General features: G+C 33.5%; 2 protein-coding genes across 2 annotated transcripts; one reads left to right on the top strand and one right to left on the bottom strand.

Moving 5' to 3' along the window:
* Positions 1–61: 61 nt before the first annotated feature.
* On the bottom strand, positions 62–12,693 carry LOC145935452 (protein meiotic P26). Its single transcript, XM_083036822.1, has 9 exons — positions 10,909–12,693; positions 9,995–10,326; positions 9,691–9,895; positions 9,090–9,597; positions 8,610–8,780; positions 8,219–8,472; positions 7,759–8,116; positions 7,414–7,646; positions 62–7,104 (listed from the first exon to the last, which is right to left on the bottom strand). Exons 1-9 carry the CDS (start codon positions 11,614–11,616, stop codon positions 7,000–7,002), a joined length of 2,874 nt encoding a protein of 957 aa, XP_082892948.1. The 5' UTR covers positions 11,617–12,693; the 3' UTR covers positions 62–6,999.
* A 732-nt stretch (positions 12,694–13,425) lies between these two features.
* Positions 13,426–15,805, top strand: LOC145935463 (FGFR1 oncogene partner 2 homolog). The gene is made up of 5 exons (XM_083036847.1): positions 13,426–13,562; positions 14,129–14,348; positions 14,838–14,972; positions 15,069–15,320; positions 15,393–15,805. Exons 3-5 carry the CDS (start codon positions 14,838–14,840, stop codon positions 15,618–15,620), a joined length of 615 nt encoding a protein of 204 aa, XP_082892973.1. The 5' UTR covers positions 13,426–13,562; positions 14,129–14,348; the 3' UTR covers positions 15,621–15,805.
* Positions 15,806–19,536: the final 3,731 nt, after the last annotated feature.

Genomic DNA, 19,536 nt, shown 5'->3' with positions numbered 1-19,536 from the left:
GCAAGTTATTTCGCATAAATTAAATCGCGAGGAGATTGCTGTCAATAAAAAGAATTGGACATTCAGTTGATTACTTTATTGAAAAAGAACAAAGAACAACATTACAAATTAAACAATTGGCAGGAAATAAAAAATATATAACAGTTTCTCCAAAATCACATGAAATATTAAACATTACAATTTTGGTAAAATGTGTTATGTGCTTTGTGAGCATCACAATATATTATTATTGCATTGCAGCCTATGCGCAGACAAGAATGTATACCTCTACACGTTTCAAATAACTGCATATAGTGATATATCATTTGAGAATATCTTAGTATAGGATAGTACATATGAATTGACAGGCAATGGCAAATTGAGTTGATATGATGAAGCAATGTACGATCAACGAAGAGCATTTATCTTTTTTTTTCTTCTTTTTTTTAAGGCTAAATTCTGTGTCCATCCTATAATAAAATATTTTCAATATAATACATTTGACAAATATATATTTATATATATATATAAGTAGCAAATGTTTCATATCTTTAATTATGTAATACGGTATGTAGATTAAAATATTTTTTTCCCTTTTTTTTTTTGTAAAAGTGTATATAGATGTGTATACGTATAATACCATTAAATTTGAATATATTTTATATAAAAATGAAACTTAAAATTTTGTAGATAGATACAAGATATATATAGAAAAAAAGCTGATACGCGGTAAATAAAAAGATAAAAGGAGGAAAACAAAAAAAGAATTGTAGATCTGTTACAGATATCTCGGGGACTAGCCTTGACAAACTTTGGAAGATTAAAAATTCGTAAAACTCGTAAACTAAGAGAGATAGATACATATTGAAATACTTTGAAATTCAAGTAGTCCGACGACAGGGGGGAGGAGGGAGGTGCATAATACAAAGGCTGAATAATAGTTTTCGGGCAAACTGATTTGCGTGTACACAGTCGCGCGATTTGGACGTGTATAGCTCTAAATAATACATTACAAGGTGACCATGCTCCTTGCCATCCCATTAGCATATAAAAAATATATCGGTATACACGCTTTCCATATTGCATTTACAATTTACCTTTTTCTCATCATCATTGTACTATTCTTATACAAGTTTACATTTTGAAGTAGAGAAGTGTGATGTCGGAACATTATTTAAGATCTTTTCCTTTTTTCTTCTTTCAGAGATATAGTTTCTTAATGCAAAATACCAATGGAGGTTTCAGGAAAACATGGTTTACACACAGCGTAATCCATAATCGGTTTTCGCACACAATACAGCTGTTACAGATTATATATTATGTTGTGTAACGCAAGTTAAATAATTGAAAAGTTCATTCCGAATACATGTTATTTATGTGTATCGTGTTAGAGATAAATCCGAGAGAAACTAATGCTAAAACTAATTTTGCGTAGAGAAAATGTACCGGAGCCAGAGGCTAAACTTTGGGTAAAGCAATCGCTCTTGGATGTTACAACAGATGCTCATTTTTTTCCGCGCTTACAAAAAAGATCCGTTGCTAACAAAAAAAGCCTTTTACGAACAGAAAACCGATAATGCCGATGATAAATACGTAAGTAATTGCTTTACCGCAAAAAGTTGCTCTTTCGTTCAGCCTCGCGGTTGCTACTTAAAAGTAAAATGAAAAAACGCGGGAGAGATCAGGGATATATTAATTCGTGGGTATGCTACTTGAAACGTCGACACCTTTTAGCATACCAAGTTGGAATGCAACTGTATGTAACGCGTGTTTCAGTGGTCAATTTGATATGTAAACAAAGTACCTCCAAAAGGAACGTGTATTGTAATATTTAAAATAAATATTACACGCGTATATATGGTGTGTTTGTGTATGAATATATACAGGGCAATGGCGAAAGCATTTCTCTCTTTTACCCTCATTTCTCAGCCTGTTAAGTATTACAATTCGTGTAAACTAATGCAAATAAATAAAGCTAGTGCTGTTTGAGGAATGAAACCAAGTAACAGTATATACGCCTTTTAACACACCTTTCGCGTTACACTTATCGTCTAAAGATAGAATATATATTAAATATTTGTACTTTAACTGACTAAGTAAGGATTTATAATCTTATAATTTTTTTGTCTTCTTACTCTAAAAACTTCGATATCCCGACGCGACGCGAAAAAAAAAACTCAAAAGAGACGAATAAAATAAACTCGTAAGGAATAAAAACAAGTCATAAGCAATATACACATATGTTATATAAATACTCTGATTAGTCGGTGTTTTGGCACTAAAGAATTTAATTTATCTATCCCATAAAAATGTGTGAAGGATAAAATAATTGATTTTTCTTTTTTGGAATGCAGTTAAATCGTAAAGTTACAATTAACATGAATACTCGTTACATCTATATGAACTATATAATCGCTCCCTTCTGCTCCTTTCAAGTGAAGTAGTACGACAAGCTGTTAATACAATTTCGTTGTCATCCCACCTCAGATTGAGTATTTTAAACAAAGAAAAAAAAAAAAGAAAATATGACAATTTAAAAAAATTTAAAAAAACGAAATAAACGTGAAAAAGAATACAACTAAAAGGCAAATGAATATTGTTGTGCAATAGAAATATATATATATATATATATATATATATATATACGTTCTTTTTCTCATGCTCTCTCAAATAAGAGAGATACAACTATCGAGAAATTAATAAAACCAATTAAACAAAACAATATATAAATAATATAAATACACATTTATATGGAAGCAGTTCCGTGTTTTTTTTTAAATATCGCATAAATAAAAATGTGATAGATCAAAATGGAGCAAAGCTCAACCGTAAACCTCTGGCAATATATTTGCCGAAGGAATTATTTCTAATATGTATCCAGATAAGAGTACGCTATAATAGCGTCGAAAACAGCCAATCGAACACATAATGCTTGCATAAAGATAAAATTAATGATATATAAGACGGTGTATATGAGCGCGCGAGTAAGGAATAAAAATATTGTTACAAAAATAATGCAGAACGCTTACCACATAATAAACTACAACTTTTTCTTTTTTTTTTGCCTTTTTCTCTTTTTGATCATAGACTTTCCTTTTCTTTCAATATATAACTTATAAATATGTATAAATATATAACTTAAATTATGCTGAAGATATGGAAAAAAAAAGAAAAAAAAAGAAAGAAAAAAGAAAAAAAATGATCACGGACCTTTAATGTATAAGCCATGTGTAATAAAATATAATAAAATGTAATCATTTGCTGTAAATTTAGTGTAAGATCATCCTCCTTTTGTTACGCTTCTCTCCTCATTTATAACCAGCTATATAGTGTTAATTGGCCATGCCCTAATCAATATAGCAAAGTCATAACTCTTTTTTTTTTTAGGATTCTAGGAAGACTATGATTAACCGTAGGCTAGAATTCAGTTTATGTCGTGTCATGTTAGTCCTATTATTTATATAATTGTAGATGTTATGAACCTCGCACAGCAGTAATTCTTATTGTATTAATTGTATGCGATTCTTTTTCTTTTCAAAATCAGGAACATATTCGTGTATCTGTGTATGTTGTGTGTGTGTGTGTGATATATATGTATAGCAATTTTTGTTTTCTCTTCGAATACACGACATATTTTATGATTGACAAATATTCTGTCTTGCGTAATTTCAAGTTTTAGATTAGAGTAGAGCAGCTCGAAAAGCGCTCGTAATTGTCTTCCTCGTGTGTTGCATCGTAAAGTAGTGTTTATGTAAAATGGTATATGTCGAAATCAAATTTTGAATTGGGAACAAATGCAATATTGTTAAATTGTGCTAATTTTGATTTCTAAATAAAATAAGTGACGACTACAAAAGTACATTATACATTATATAAAAGGAAACGATACCGTAAATGAAATTCCATAGCACGAAAATATAGCGCGTAAAAAAAAAGAAAGAAAAATCCGGTCGTATAGTATAAAATCAAATAATTCTGTGTTCGAAATTATATCGGAGAGAATCTCTGTGGCACCTAAAAGGCCTTGGAAGTTTTGTATAGCAATAAAAATAGTACTGCTAAAGTAATACACGAGAACCTATTGCATATATCCAAAATACGATCTTCTCTTCGATTACACTGTCAGTTGTAAAACTGTTTAGTGTGGATATAGTTATATATGAGAGCTTCTTTTTTTTTAAATATTAGTTTAACAATGTAAGCAAAGTTTTATCTATTACGTACAGAGTGACTATATAATTCTATACATATTAGGATATAATAAGACTTTTGAGATTGTAAAAATCATCAAAAAATCTATCACAATTACCATTTACGTAACAAGTAATTCTCGTTCTTTTATTATTCATTTTTCTTTATATTATTGTTGTAATTTAAACATCAAGGCAAATAAGGGGTGAATTTCAACAGTGGCCTAAATTAGCCAAGTAGTCTTCCACAGATAAAAATATGTAAATAGAGTAAATCTATACTAAAATATTCAAGTATATATAAGGTGTGAGCGTAATATAATAATTTTGTGAGGTAAAAGACCCTCTCGTTAATGGTCATCCATTCGTTACACGCTATGAGTTTTTAATATGACTGGCAAAAATTTTTGCAACGTGTGTTCTCTCTTTTATTTTGAATATCTTTTTTTTCCTTTTTATATTTAACGTGTATCATCGGAGAGACGATTGATGGCCTTCTGGCATTTTAGGTGTTATATTGTGCTTGCGAAACACACCTTCCAGTCGGCACCAATGATAATCTCTCGCATTGATACACACACTTCTAATCAATATATTTACCTAGCAACAACATCAGAGACTCTTTAAGGACACAACTTATCCTGACGATACTATTATCACAGGCATTATTTATATAACTCTGCTAACCATGACTATTAAATATTTTTCAGAATTAGTTTTTCTTTTCTTTTTCTCCTTTTTACATATAAAATTAAAACTTCTAACGTTACACGAGAGATGAGTACGACTGATTAGCTTAGGTGTATGTATACGTAGGCTTCGTGCAATTTACTACAAATGCCGATGTTATATGCGCGAGCTTTAAAATAGCCTCCTAGTACTGCTCTCTTTGTGTGTTTCTCATTCGTCTGATTTTTTTTCCCTTCTTTACTTGTTTTATACGAATAATGAAATCAGATATTATCGAAAATTTCCTGTGTATGCAAACGAATCTGATAAAGCTAGTCAAGTATAAATATAAACATATATATATTTTATATATATATATATATTAAATATATATTATATACATATATATATATTTATGTATATATATATTTATATATGACGGTGTGCTACCTAGCATTTGGTATGGCAAGATAGTATTTGTTAATTAAACATTATTGTAGATAATGTAAGGTAACACAGTGTGTAGCAATCTGCCAAATATCCGATTTACATATGTTGTATACACATTGCATTTTAGTTCAATCAAATCTTAAGGCTGATCATGTAAACAACCCTAAAAAATATGTGTATTTCTATATATGTATGTGTTTTATGTAATTTTACTTTTCCCTTTTTTTTTTCAATGGATCTCACGTTAATTATATACATAAATAGAGGTTGTTTAGCAAACTGTACGTTCTTTTTTTTTTCTTTACATAGATAAAGTATCGTCCCTATGATACCGGTGGTATATGGTACTCTTATGAATCTTATATAATATATTACGCGAAATCGTCGCCTTGCATTTTGTAAAAAAATGCGCGGGAACGATTTCTGTAATTTTATAACAAATACATTTACACGGTATGGATACATTATTCACTAGCACCACAAACCAATATAATTCACACACGCATATATGTTCATATTCATATGGTGGACCACACATAATAAAGCATCCTGAGTAAATATTGTAACCATTATGTGTCTCGTCTAATTTTAACAATGCACAAATGGGATCTACTCGTTTTTTTCGTAAATGTAAATATTATAATTATTTTCCTTTTTGTTATGTTCAAAGTGTATCCTCTCTGTACGACACTTCTTATATAAGATATTAAATGTTTGATTTTCAACATACCATAATCTATTCCTTGCACATTAACGTTGTTTTTATATTATGTTCTCAACTATCATTTTCAAACGCGCAGAAAGAAATCAGGAACATGGCTTCTTATTAAGCTTTGTGCCTGCTGCAATGAGGAGTATTGTTTCATTCTCTTCTTTAGAAATACGATATGATAAGAGCAGGAAGTACTATCAACTACCTCGCAGCATGCAACATTCTTTTTTTCTTTTTTTTCTTTTTTCTGTTAAGCGAAAAATTTTGATCCTTTTTATCGTGAAATTTTTATCCTGCTGTGAGCTTATTAGTTACTTATCGAAGCTCTTAAAGGAAAACCTTTTAAACATAATCTCTGTACTCATATGCATCTTGAAGCATCAGTTAGGACTAAGAAGACAAACATTCTTGATTAATAAAAAATCAAGACGAGAGAACATCTTGTTTCGAGCACGAATCGAAACCAGCGCGCAAAAAGTGCTCGTCGGAGACTAGAATAATTTGATTTATAAACATACTTAAAATACTGACGTGTGTCAAAAATGATGTACAACAACCAATTTTGACGGAAGGCCATTGTAAATTGCTTTCGCTACTACAAGCGACCCAACTGGCTGGTTGGTCGATTATAGCTTACTGCTTCTCTTTCTCTTTCTTTCTCTCAATTAACTGCTTTCACTTAGTTAATTTAATTTACTTTGGCAGTTTACCAAAATGCAAATTGCTAAGTTACTATTATACTGTTTGGTCGGAGACGTACGTTACCTTTCTGCTTTTTTTTTGTTTTCAATATTGTTACTTTCATAAAACGGGGACGCATTATATTTTTATAACTATTAAAGCTGCATGCTGCACTTGTTTCTATTGCTTCGATAGGCCCAAAATTGGAACGTAATGCCTTGGGCATGCCCTTCTCATCTCTTTCGTTGAGAGCAGTTTCCAAAGAAGTTTTTCGCTTGCGGGAGAAAGTTACAACATACTTACTCGTCTGATGCCACTTCACAATATATAAAGAGTGTTTAATACAAGGACATGGTGGTTGTTTTTGGCCAGTGTTACAATATATCCCTCCGAAGTTATTTTCAAGCCGCAACATCGAGACACCTATAATATACAACATTATTACATTATCAAAATGTGCAAGTATTAACAAATTTGATAAAAATCTATTATATCTATAATATCAATCAATAAGACAGTAAATAAAACAAAACGTGAAATGCAATAAAATATAAAATATAAAAGATATTAATATTAAATTATTTATCAAGCTCTCTTTATATTTGATTAACCAGTACAAGAATACATTATTACTGGCACACCTAAATATATATATATTTAAAAAAATGTGTGTGCATGTATATACATTATATCTTAAATTGTCTTTTGATAAAATATATAGTGTGCTCTTACCTTTACATATGGACATTCAAATTCTGAAATTAAAGAGCCAGCTCTAGAGAAGACAGCTACATGAAAGCGATTACCATGTGAATCTCCAATTAATACATCTCCTGCATCGCTAATATCAATCCCGTTTGGGAAGTTTGTTACATTCTCACAGCCAATGCGACGCAGGAATTTACCCTCTTCACTAAAGACCACGACACAATGTCCCTTGAAGTCGCAAACAAAATATTCTTTGCCTAAAAATTCAGAAAGAATTATCAACATATAGAATTATAGCATCAGTAATCTTGTTACAAAAATTATAAGAATTGTATTATTAAGAAAAAAGGAAATAATAATGATGCCTACCACTGATAGCGATATCACTTGGTTCTCTCATATAATCGCTGCAATCAAACCACCTCAAAAGATCTCCAGTATCACTGATTACGAACACAGTTGGCGACACACTGTCAACAGCCACAATATGTCCTTGGCTGGTAACAGCTAGGCCAGCTACGATATCGATGTAACGAATAGCGATCTTCTTAATAAAGTGACCGTTCTTTGTAAATATCTGCATTCGAGATCGTTCATTTCCACGATCACATACAACAAATTTGCCGTTATTTCTCATGACGGCCACTTTCCTGGGATACCACAATTGTCCCTCTTCTTTACCAGGAACACCAAATTGAAATTTGAAGGTACCAGTCTTATCAAAAATCTGGAATTAACGTGTATAAAATTTATATAATTTATTATAAAATTTATACAGTTTTTTCTCTATAAAGATATAGTTAAAGTCTCTATATGTTGAGATAACTACCTGAATTCTATGATTATTCGTATCTGCAACGATAATATCTTCATCAGTTCCCAGACAAAATCCATGAGGAGAATTGAATTGACCTTTACTGGGTCCTAATTGTCCAAACTTGCTCCGGATATGCATAGGCGTCAATTTCGTATTCTGAGATGACCTCGGGTGAGCAGGGTAATTCCCTGTCCCTGATCCAGTTACATTGGCAACGGTATTTCCTACTACAGGCATGTTGTGCATAGAATCACCTATTAAGTCGTCTAAAAATAAAATATCGATATTAATAAAAATAAATGCAATAATTTAAAATCATTTTTTTATAACTGTTATTTATGAACAAAAAAAATTTTTTTAAGCAACATTAATTATGAAAGATTAAAGATTAGGATAATCTTACCAGCACCCTGTGAAAGTATCGGCGAAGTGGAAGAGGACAATGACTGAAATCCTCCATTTAATAGATTATTGGCAGCCAAAGAACCTAGATTTGGGGTATCTACAATGGCTGGTGAAGGTCCACGTCCCAATACTAATCCACCTCCACCGTTAATAGTGGCATTTCCCAGATCTGTATTGTTGGAATAAATTTGTTAGATACATTATGATAAAATAATAACTCGTGTAGTAAATTTAAAACAATTTTTAGTGTATGTAATAAAGTAAAAGATTTTTAATTTTATAAAGAGAAAAGAATATGTACATAAAAAACATAATAGCAATTAAATATTAAGCAGCAATAGCCAAATATATGTTGTACATAAAATATCTGTGTATAAAACTTAAATGTAGATTAACAAATTCTTAAAAGACTATGGTATTACATAGTATATAGAAGCGCACTATAAACTCATAAATTTTTTAACATTGCATTCCTTACCTTGATTACCAAGAGTATTTCCTAATTTTGCAAGAGCTTGTAAATTATTGATGGCATGGCTTGTTGAACTTAGATCCCCAGCAAATAAGTCTGCCAAAGTGAAGGACGGAGTTGGACTAGGGTTCGAACTAGGTCCAACTACGCCAGTGTCGCCCACCATATCTACTTTTTCCGCTAAGCTGGCCAGTTGTTGTAGATTGTATTCTTGGATACTAGTCAGTCCATGGATAGGAACCGTACCTGGTGGAAGAGGTACGGGTGGTGGAGGTGGTGGAATATTTTGAGGACTCGAAGTTGGTGGTATAACAAATGAGGGTTCACCTTCAAAAGAGGATTGCATTGATGTGGGAAGTGAAATAGGAGAGCTTGTGCTGATAGAACTTGGACAACCCATTGAAGTGGTATGAACAATTTGTTGATTCGTAGAGACTCCTGATACTGTTGAAATTGGTTCAGGAAGAGGTTTCACTTCCAGTGTACTTTCAGTATGAAATTTCCCAAATACCTCCTATAACAAATATTTTACATTTGAAATTTCTTGAATTTATACATAATATAATTTAATTTAATCAATCATATAATTATATTTATGCATATTTACCTTTACAGTTTTCTCAAATTGATTATAATCCGTTTGAAATTCGATAGAGAATGTTACATTGTGTTTTGGTGTATTTTTAATTAAATTCATTAACTGAGCTCCTACAACACGGCGAAGGGCCAAAATCTCCACTGCATCACCGTGTTCTAGGAGTCTCGAAGTAAAACGATAAGCATCATCTATTTTATCGACGGTTTTTTCAGCACTGCAACAAAATTTAAATATATTAGAAGTATATAAATATTTTGCTTTCTGTCTTATTTTGTTAATAAAGTATAGACAGCTATATCAAATGTGTATATACCTGTGCATAGTATCCATGATTTCAAGTTCTCTGTCCGAATGCAATTTCTCGAGTTCGGTTAACGCATTGTTTTTACATTTTTCCAATATGGCCTTATAACTTTGAAAAGTCTCGGTAATTAAATCTTTTGCTTGGTCATGTTGTACTTGAAGCTCGCTAAGTGCATTTTCCAATTGTACTGAAACCTGATTGCATTCAACCATTTTTACTTTACTTTCAGTCATCAAATTGATTAACTCTTCCTTCTGTCGTGGTTCCGCATCCTTCAGTCGTTCATATTGATGCTCCGGTGCTTTGTGCTCCACAAGCAGACATTCATTGCAAATAGGTTCCTAATCATACATAATTTAACTTTATAGTTGAGATTCTATTAATATCAGAATTAAGTTGATTGCGAGATAATTATTTCAAAGATATACAAAATAATGCATAAATATGTCAAGATAAATAAATAAAAGTTATTATATCAATTATTAATTTTTCTTGTCATATAATAAATTATTTTCCTCTTTATAAAATAATGATATATATATATATATATATATATATATATATATATATATTATCTTTTCTACAATCAGTAATTATATTTGTAAATTATTTAAGAAATTAATGTCTCAATTCTTCTTCTGTATGTGTATAGAGTAAAATATAATTTCCACACTATATGAATCATAAATTTCAATCCATGTACATATTGTATATTTAAAACTTTATATTTATACAAAAATTTAATTAAAAAAACCCATCGATGCAAAATTTTTAATTTAAATTGCAATGCCTTACCGTTATTATTCTAAATACTTAAATGTCTCAATGTAGGGTTTACTTTTTGACAATTTCTTAAGATAATATTAGTCGAGCAATATTTACACAATGTATTAAATAATCGGAAAAGCATTTCTATATAATACCTGACACGTGTAACAGTAGAACTTCATGTTTTCAGCGGGATGGCCTTCACAAAATATCGGTTTGTGTATCGGAATAGCTTCGTTGGACTGCTTCAAGTCTTCGAAGGCAACTACTTTATGGTGCTCGAAGCAACGCATAAACTGGTGCGCCGTGTTGCAATTTGGGCAGAGGAAATTGGCGCAATCCGAACAACGCGCCACGGCGCTCTCTTTGGCCTTGCAGGAGGTACACAGTACTGCCATGTTCTCGATAGCAGACATGTCCAATATATTGGTGAGAACGTAGTCGCACGTGAGCGACGCGGCGCCCTTAGAACTAACGGAAGTCTCTTGACGGCATACGGGACAGCTGATGATCGAGCCCACCTTGGAGTCCCCGGCCTCGTCCATGAGCAGCTTGTCCAGACAGGCCTCGCAGAACACGTGGAGGCAGGTGAGCACCCTGGGCGAGCAGAGCTTGCTCATACACAAGGCGCAACTCTGATCGTTGGCCTCGCCGTTGCCGCACGTCATCTCCTCCAGGGCGTCCCCGGGGTTGCCGCCGTTGTAGCCGCCCCCGACTGAGTTGCACTGCTCGCCGAACATGTCGCCGCCGTCGAGCTCCTCGGTGCCAGCCCCGGTGACGATGCCGCCGTTCGTCGTGGCCGGAGGCGGCACCGTCGCGGCCCCGGACGGAACAACGGCCACCGTGACAACGGACGATGCCATCCTGCAAGAAGGAGAGGGGGGAGGGGGGAGAGCGATGTCCCTACGTCGTCGTCCTCCGACCGTGCTTCGTGCTTATCTCGGGCGCTCGCGGATTCGGATCGTCCCGCGAGAGAGTGTATACTTTTTTCCTCTTCTTCTTCTCTTCCTTTTTTCCTCCCTACTCTTGGTCGCCTCTGCACGCGGCTCCGCCGAGAGCGAGAGAGCGAAGGCAGAGAGGGATGGCGAAGATTCTCTCGGATCTTCTTCTCACGAGGCGCGAAACATCGTACTGTCGCGCTCGCTCGCTCGAGAACGCGCGAGAAACAAAACACGGGATGATCGGGACCGACTGGCTCTCGGCTGGTCGTCCTGGCAAGAAGTCGCGCGAAACGGACCGCACACCAAGAACGTATACTCGAGAGAAAAAAAAATCTATCTTGCGCGAGCTTGGCCGCGTAGATGTGTATGTGTGTGATATTATATATATGTGTATATATATATCTATACAAATATATATATATATAGATTTATATTATATGTGTATGTGTGTTTGTACGTGTGCGCGACTAACGGTTGTTCGACTCGTATATATCACGCAATTTCTTACTTCGAGATTGCGTCCTTCCTCAACAAGGACCACGAGAATCGCGGAATAGCAACCGATCGCGCGCGTACATTTACTCACATCACAATACTTAATCACGCACTGCGTCGATCGTTGTCGTCCTCCTCCTCCTCCTCCTCCTCCTCGTCGTCGTAGTCGTGTATATCGTCGCGCTGTAGCAGCACTAAAACTTCCCGAATCCGAACGTCGACTTTGCGCTCGGCACTGCGACTCGCGTATCGGGAACACTCTTGAACATTATTTAGTTCTCGACATGCGTGCGCGGGATCCTCCTTTCTTTATTTTCCACGACGACGAGTTGGAAATTTTGCCCTGCTATCAACGCCTCGAGTATTTCGTCCGCGAGTATTTCGCAGTCCTTCGTACGTGGAACAAACGAATAAATCATTCGAACCAAGAAGAGCTCATCCCCTCGATGCAGAGGACCTTCGAATAGTCGACGTCAAGATGGGAAAGCGCGAGGCTGCGCGAGTGATTGCGCGCGCATGCGCGATAGGAAGCGACGCGGCGACCAATCATTGGCCGCGCATCTCTTCGAAATTTATGAGATTACGAAGCGTTTGATTGACCAAATGGAACCAATTAATTAGAGTCCATCCGGACAAATTTGTATATTCATATGGTAGCATTTTATACATTAGGCTCTGCGCACAATAGAGAAAATATTAGGAATAAGAGAATTATTTTAAAATAATAAAATCGAAAAGACTAATATAAAAATACAAATTCGGATATAAAGGATTAATAAAGGCTAATAAGCTAATAAGAGCCCTTTATATTTGAATTTGTATTTGTATATCAGAGTTTTTTCGATTTTATTATTTTAGAATAATTCTTATTCCTAATATTTAATATTTATTCCTAATATTTTCTTTATTGTGCGCAAGGCCTTAGGCCGGTATTCATAGTCCGTTCTTATTTCAAGACCGTCTTAAGTAATGTCTTAAGATGCAAATACGGCTCTGTGATTGGTTAATCACATCTTAAGATTGTACTTAAGACATTCTTAAATATAAGAACCGACTATAAATACCGGCCTTAGACATCTGATTGGTTAATTTCATAAGCATATGCAGAAGAAATAATTTGATAGGTCCTAATCCTTTGTTTCTTTCATCCTGATTGGTCGATTAAACGAAACTTTGCGTATCGTCGAATAGAAATCTACCTCGCTTTATTAAGCACGTTCGACGTCTAGTGTATGTATATAGACTATATAATCATAGTCAATTGAAACTTGAAACAACAACCGGTAAACTCGTCGTCCAAATTAATCAACGGTCCTTCAACAACCACAAGATATTTAGGCTCCATTTAAACGTGAAATTTAGAAACAAAAATGGTAAATATATTAAAAACATGTGTGCGTTTTGTATTTTTTCTCTTTTTCTTCTTCTTTTAATGAAATCTGTTAAAACTTTGTAAAGAATTTGATCGAGAAAGAGAGGAGAGAGAGAGAGAGAGAGAGAGAGAGAGAGAGAGAGAGAGAGAGAGAGAGAGAGACTCGGAGAAGGAGAAAAAGTTTAATCTCTAGCAAAGAATTCTTTTTAGCGTTTATAGTACATTATTAGAATAAATATGGCGTACATTTTAAAGAGAATCAATATCGAGTCCTATAATTAAAAGTAAAAAGATTGATTTGCGGGGCAAATGTCAAGGCGAGTTTTCCTCGCGGGCAAATGTCAAATCGCGCGAGAGCCATTTTCTTTTCATCGTTCGTGTCGCGTATGTGTAGGTATACAACATACATAATTCATCCATACATAATACATATGTGCGTGACACGTATATATGTGTATGTATATTACATGCGGCGGCACACTTCTACTTTTGCGCGACTACCAGCTGACGTTGCTGATTTATTCATACATACATAATACATATATATATATATATACATTGAAACAGGTGTAGCAAACTGAATACGTGGAGGAATAGTACAAGGTACAAGCGTTAAAGGCCATACACGGGGCCATATATACCGTGCAGCAGGATACGCGAGGGGAGTTAAAAAACTTTGTACGATCGTCTCCTCCATAACCTCGACGTCGTCGTAGACGTTTCATCGACACCGAATGAACTTTGTAGTCGCGCATTGCTGAGTCTGGACCATCGTGAGTTGTAAAAGGTACGTGGGTCTCCTGTTATCGACTATGCGTACAATTATTGCGGAAGCGAACGATAATTCGCACGATGAGGGCTTTCGAGAGACTCGTTTAACGAAAGTTTTCCTCGCGAAAAGAAGCTCCTGCGAGCAAATAAAAATTGGAGAAATATAACATCGTATAAAACGGAAAAAGAAAATATTGTATAACGTAAGAGCAAGCATGCAAATCATTTTAAATAGAAATCATTCCAGATGGAATCATTTTAATGGATCTCTAATTTTTGTTTTCTTGCTCTTTACGTTTTGCACACTCGGATTATTTAAAACTTTTACATTTTAAAAGACCAACGCGCGCGTGTTTTGATATCGTGTAATAGCATTTTGCTTTCATTTGTTTAAAAATTAGTGTATTTGTTTTATTACTTGACAAAGTTATAATCGCTTAAAGATAAACAAAATAATTGTGTCAATCTTTGTTAGTAAATAGAGCCCATCTATATATGTTTACAGATGTCTTTGACATTTCAACAAATTATATTAGATGCCAAAAAGTTGGTCATTCGAATCTCGGACCATGAAAATACAGCGGATACTCTGATAAGCGAGGTAGAGGCTGTATGTGGGCAAATTGATAATATGAAACAGGTAAATATTGTTTTCGTTACATATTTTGTGTAACAGCTTATTACATAACTTGCTCTATGTTATATATATTTATAATATGGGTTTTTATGTTTGCAGTATCAAGAAGAAGTAGATATTTTAAATACGGAAGCTAAGCAAAGGCCACATTTGCAATTAATTGCTGGAATCCAAAGGGAAAACAAACATTTGCGAGAAATACAAGCAGAAAATAAAGAATTGAGAAACGCATTAGAAGATAACCAACACGCACTCGAGCTAATAATGTCCAAGTATCGTCAACAAATGGCCTCCATGTTACGTCTCAACAAAACCGATTTTTCATCGTTGCACAATTCAAAATATGCCAACGTAAGTTACAAAGAAATTTATTTATTAGTTTAAAAATAAATGCAATGTTTCCTTCATATACATTTTATACAGATAATAACCAGTCAAGCAGAAAAAATTAATGAAATGGCAGCTGTAATGCAAACAGCTGCTGCTTTAGATGAGGAAAATGAATTAAAGGAAAAGGAAGCATTTCATTCTTTAAAACAGGAAAATGCCACACTTCGAGAAATAGTAAATATTGCAAATAAATATGATTCTTTAAACAAAGAATGTTCTGTAGAAAACAAAACTGTTCAAACGGATTTCCCAATAGATTAAAGAAATTCGCTCCTAGATCCTTCGATCCTTTTTATAAGAAGTTGACAGTATTTATTTCACACAAAATTTCATGACATATATTACTATTAGATAGAATCCTATTTATAGGCAAGAAGTGTATGTGCAAGTTGTAGTATGTATATATATATCTATTAAACATTTGTAATAAATTGTATAAGCCATTTGCAATCATATTTAATTTATCTTACAATTAATTTAAAATTAAGATTATTATAATTATGCTATTTTTAATTATACATTTCTTTATATTTCACAAAATTTTTTTCTCTAGAAAAAGAAAGAAACATTAAAAAGGAAAAATATATAATTTTTCCTTTTTTCATCTTTCTACATATACATATATACATATATACATATATGTCAATACCACTTAAGTTATTCTTAAAGAGAAAGTTTGATATGTATTTGTCGTGGCAAATTTTTTTGTTATATAATAGCAAATATTTCCCAAATAACTGTTCTCTATTTTTCAAAAGAAAAAGATCTGTACAGTTATAAGGAAGAATCGTACAAAAAAGAATAGCAAGGGCGAAACAAAATTTATTGCATTTTGATCCGTTAGAAAAGTTTTGGAATATTCTTTTAAATTTACATCATTACATGTAAAATATAAGTGCAACAAACACTTTTGACACAACCACGTTTTTGATAAAAATATATTTCGATCAATATCGATCGAACCATCTATTATCTATTATTCGTGTTCGATATAAAAAGTAGATTTCATAAAATGCATAGATAAAAATATGTTTACAAAGATACAAACTTTGTTTGCCTGTATTCTTACCTTGATAACTCTTATCTAGGTAGGAATAAAAAGATAAAGAGGCGCTCATATATTATTGCAAATTTTTATGTTCTTTTAATTAGGAAATATTTATTAGTCGAATATTGTGAGTCGCACTTTCTCGGTTTTTTATTTTTACCTTTTTCACGATTTTTTTCAGCAAGATATATCAATCTTTCTAATAGCTTTCTGGTATCTTCGCATTTTTTTTGCGCGTATACTATTCCTTTTCTTGAAAAAGTATGCAAAAAGTAAATAGTAAAAGACTATAAATATTTTTATAGGAACACATGACAATTGATCATAAAGCCGTTATTGAATTGTAAAGGTAGCTTTGTTGTGTTCATTTTTTCGATGACAGAAAATTTTATGGTATCGATTTTCACAATGAATAGAGAGCTCTTTCCTTTATTTTGTTTCTTAAGAAAGAAATTTTGAATTTAGCACATGAAATCGGTTAATTATTCGAAGATCAGTGAACGAAGATTACATGTATGTGGCAATGTAATTCCGTATGCAGAAATCAATTACGGTTCTAAATTCGTGAGAGTATTTTCTGATTCGAGAAAATAAAGTTTTTTTTTTATATCGACTATATTTATATAAAACAAAGTTTGTGTTTTATATTAATTTTTATATAAAAAACAAAAAAATATAGAAATTGATTACAAAAAGACATATGCAGCTACGTTTATATGTACGTATTTTTAATAATATAAAAAAACGGAGAGAGAACTTTTTTATTATTGTTATTGTTTTATTTTATTTAATAATTTATTTATCGTATTATCATATCTATGTCACTGTTTCTGACACATCTAATACTGAAAATAATATTCATATTTTCGCTTTTCGTCAGATATATTCAATATTTCACTTTATTTTCCTTGATTATAAATAATTGCGATATGATGAATTTCTTTCGAAAATACATCTGGGAAATGTATTTAATGAATATTGAAAGACATATATGGGCGCCTCTCTAGTCTATTATTATATCGCGCAATTGTGAAGAAATTGGGTACAATCGGGGTCATTAACCGATGCATTTGCATTTACGAGGACAGATTCTTCTCGTTTTTTCTTTTCATTCAAGCACAAGGCAATTTAATCATACATTTAATGCGCAAGACATATATGTTTCTTAAATATTATGAGGAAATTTGATAATTAGATGTAACGCGTCTCGTACACATGCATTATACATCAATTCACCCGATTGTACACATTTCTAGAGCACATGTATATAGCGTTTGGGGGACCTGATGAGGCCCTCGAACGTCGACTCGGCAGCGGGATAGCGTAGTAACTTTAAACCGGCCCCGAATTGCAGTCCGCGGCTCCGTTTTTCGGATAGCTACAGGGTGTTCCGCTTCTACTCTCTTAATTACTGATAGTCACGAAAAAAAAGGTCACGTTCAAAACTATGTGTCGATTCTCTGCAGGTCAGACACAAATAATGAAGAATCGTCGCTATCTAACGGGAATCTTTACTGTTACTCTACTATTTCTTTCTAATTGAATGCGTTCAAGTGTCATAAACTGTCGAACGAAAGTTTCATTCTCTTTTTGCCCGACAGGCATGACAAGGACAATAAAAATAGATCGCGACATTTGCACAAAATATGTCGAGTAACATATTCGCCTCGGTGACTCTATGAAATCTGTTATGGACGACTTTTTTTTAAGTTCCACTCTGTTTCCACTATGCTTCCCTATATAATACAGGTTTGCCCTAACTCAATTGAGGGTAAAATTTATTAGGTTTCGAAATAATTCTTCCAAAAAAACTTCAAAAAGCATTTAGTCAAGGCCGCGCGACCTTTTTTTTTCCGTACACGACTCGCAATTGCGGGCTCTCTGAGGTAATGGTCGAAAAAAAAAAATACATGAATAAAAGCACATCTTGAAAAAGAAAGATATAAAACATTTATATCTTTTATGTAGAATATTCTAAAGGGCAAAGAAAAAAATACAGTCCCGTATCGACAATTCATAATAACAAATATTTTGCAAAAATCAAATAGAGAGATAAAAAAAGCACAGTTTTTGCTTATGCATCTTTTTTTTTCGTCACAGTGGGACACCCTGTATAACGGGCGTGCACATTCACGGCTGTTCACTTACATGCTACACGTACACGGGGAAAGTGACTTACACACGTACGCGAGTTCACGCACAATTCACCACGCATCTATGCGTTCTCTTTCGAGTCCTCATTGGACAACCCTATCCACCAAGGTCAACCTCCCTCTTTCCTCTCTTTCTCTCCATCTTTCATCTTTGTCTCTCTATTTCCCCTCAGCTCTTTTTTTATATATTCTCTCTTGGATGCGATAGAAGGGTTTTTATAACGATGTGTCCTTGGAATTCTGACAATGACCGGCTAGCATTTTCCTGCGCTATCTAACAGCGCGGCACCTGTTACAACCGCTGCTCTTTGTCGATCCGATTGACGATCATCGATTTTCTGCTTCTGCTTTCTTCTTCTTCTACGGATTTCTGCCCCTGCTCCAAATAGTATTACTTTTCTCTCCCTTTCTCCCCCTTTTTCGTTATCCCTCTCTTTTTTCTGCTCTAAATTAATTTATAATCTTTCCAGAGTGCTTGAGAACTTCATATTTCAACAACAAAAGTTTGACTTTTATTATGAAAGTTTTCTCTCTGGAAAATAGCTTTTGACAATCGCACATAAGTGAAAAGAAAACTTCCATTTTATTGATAAAAAATGCCAGATATATTATTGATACGTCAAAATCGTTCTTGCTTTCATGATACACAGATTTTTTAAAAGAATTTCTAAAAGTATATAAAAATTAATCCGCAAAAAAATAAAATTAATTTTATGTTAAACTTTTACTTCAAAATAAGAATAAGCGCATTTTATGTATATTTTAACAGCAGCGTAACTGGATGCTCCGGCTAATCGTTTACACAAAAAATTATATTTATTATTTATTATTATATTAGGTTGGTGCAAAAGTTCTTGCCGATGCCTTTATGCAAGCGTTAATATAATTTTGTGAGAAAAAATGGTTTTGGTTGAAAGATGAAAGAATGTCGTAAGAAATGGACAGGAAATACTTTGATTTAATTTATGTTGTATAT

Source organism: Prenolepis imparis, unplaced genomic scaffold, assembly GCF_030444845.1.
Source record: "Prenolepis imparis isolate NDT839.2.m4 unplaced genomic scaffold, iyPreImpa1.0 SCAF_4, whole genome shotgun sequence".
Classification (NCBI taxonomy): domain Eukaryota; kingdom Metazoa; phylum Arthropoda; class Insecta; order Hymenoptera; family Formicidae; genus Prenolepis; species Prenolepis imparis.
Note: the sequence above shows the minus strand (reverse complement) of the source record. Positions and strands in the feature narration are given on the sequence as shown.

Bases quoted from the DNA above. Each gene is read 5' to 3' on its own strand.
- LOC145935452 (XM_083036822.1), bottom strand. From the start codon at position 11,616: ATGGCATCGTCCGTTGTCACGGTGGCCGTTGTTCCGTCCGGGGCCGCG. The intron at 9,598-9,690 runs GTAAATATGCAT...TATTTGTTATAG, and splicing joins AATTTGAGAAAACTGTAAAG to GAGGTATTTGGGAAATTTCA. The intron at 7,105-7,413 runs GTAAGAGCACAC...TGTATATTATAG, and splicing joins TTGAATGTCCATATGTAAAG to GTGTCTCGATGTTGCGGCTT.
- LOC145935463 (XM_083036847.1), top strand. From the start codon at position 14,838: ATGTCTTTGACATTTCAACAAATTATATTAGATGCCAAAAAGTTGGTC. The intron at 14,973-15,068 runs GTAAATATTGTT...TTATGTTTGCAG, and splicing joins AAATTGATAATATGAAACAG to TATCAAGAAGAAGTAGATAT. The intron at 15,321-15,392 runs GTAAGTTACAAA...CATTTTATACAG, and splicing joins ACAATTCAAAATATGCCAAC to ATAATAACCAGTCAAGCAGA.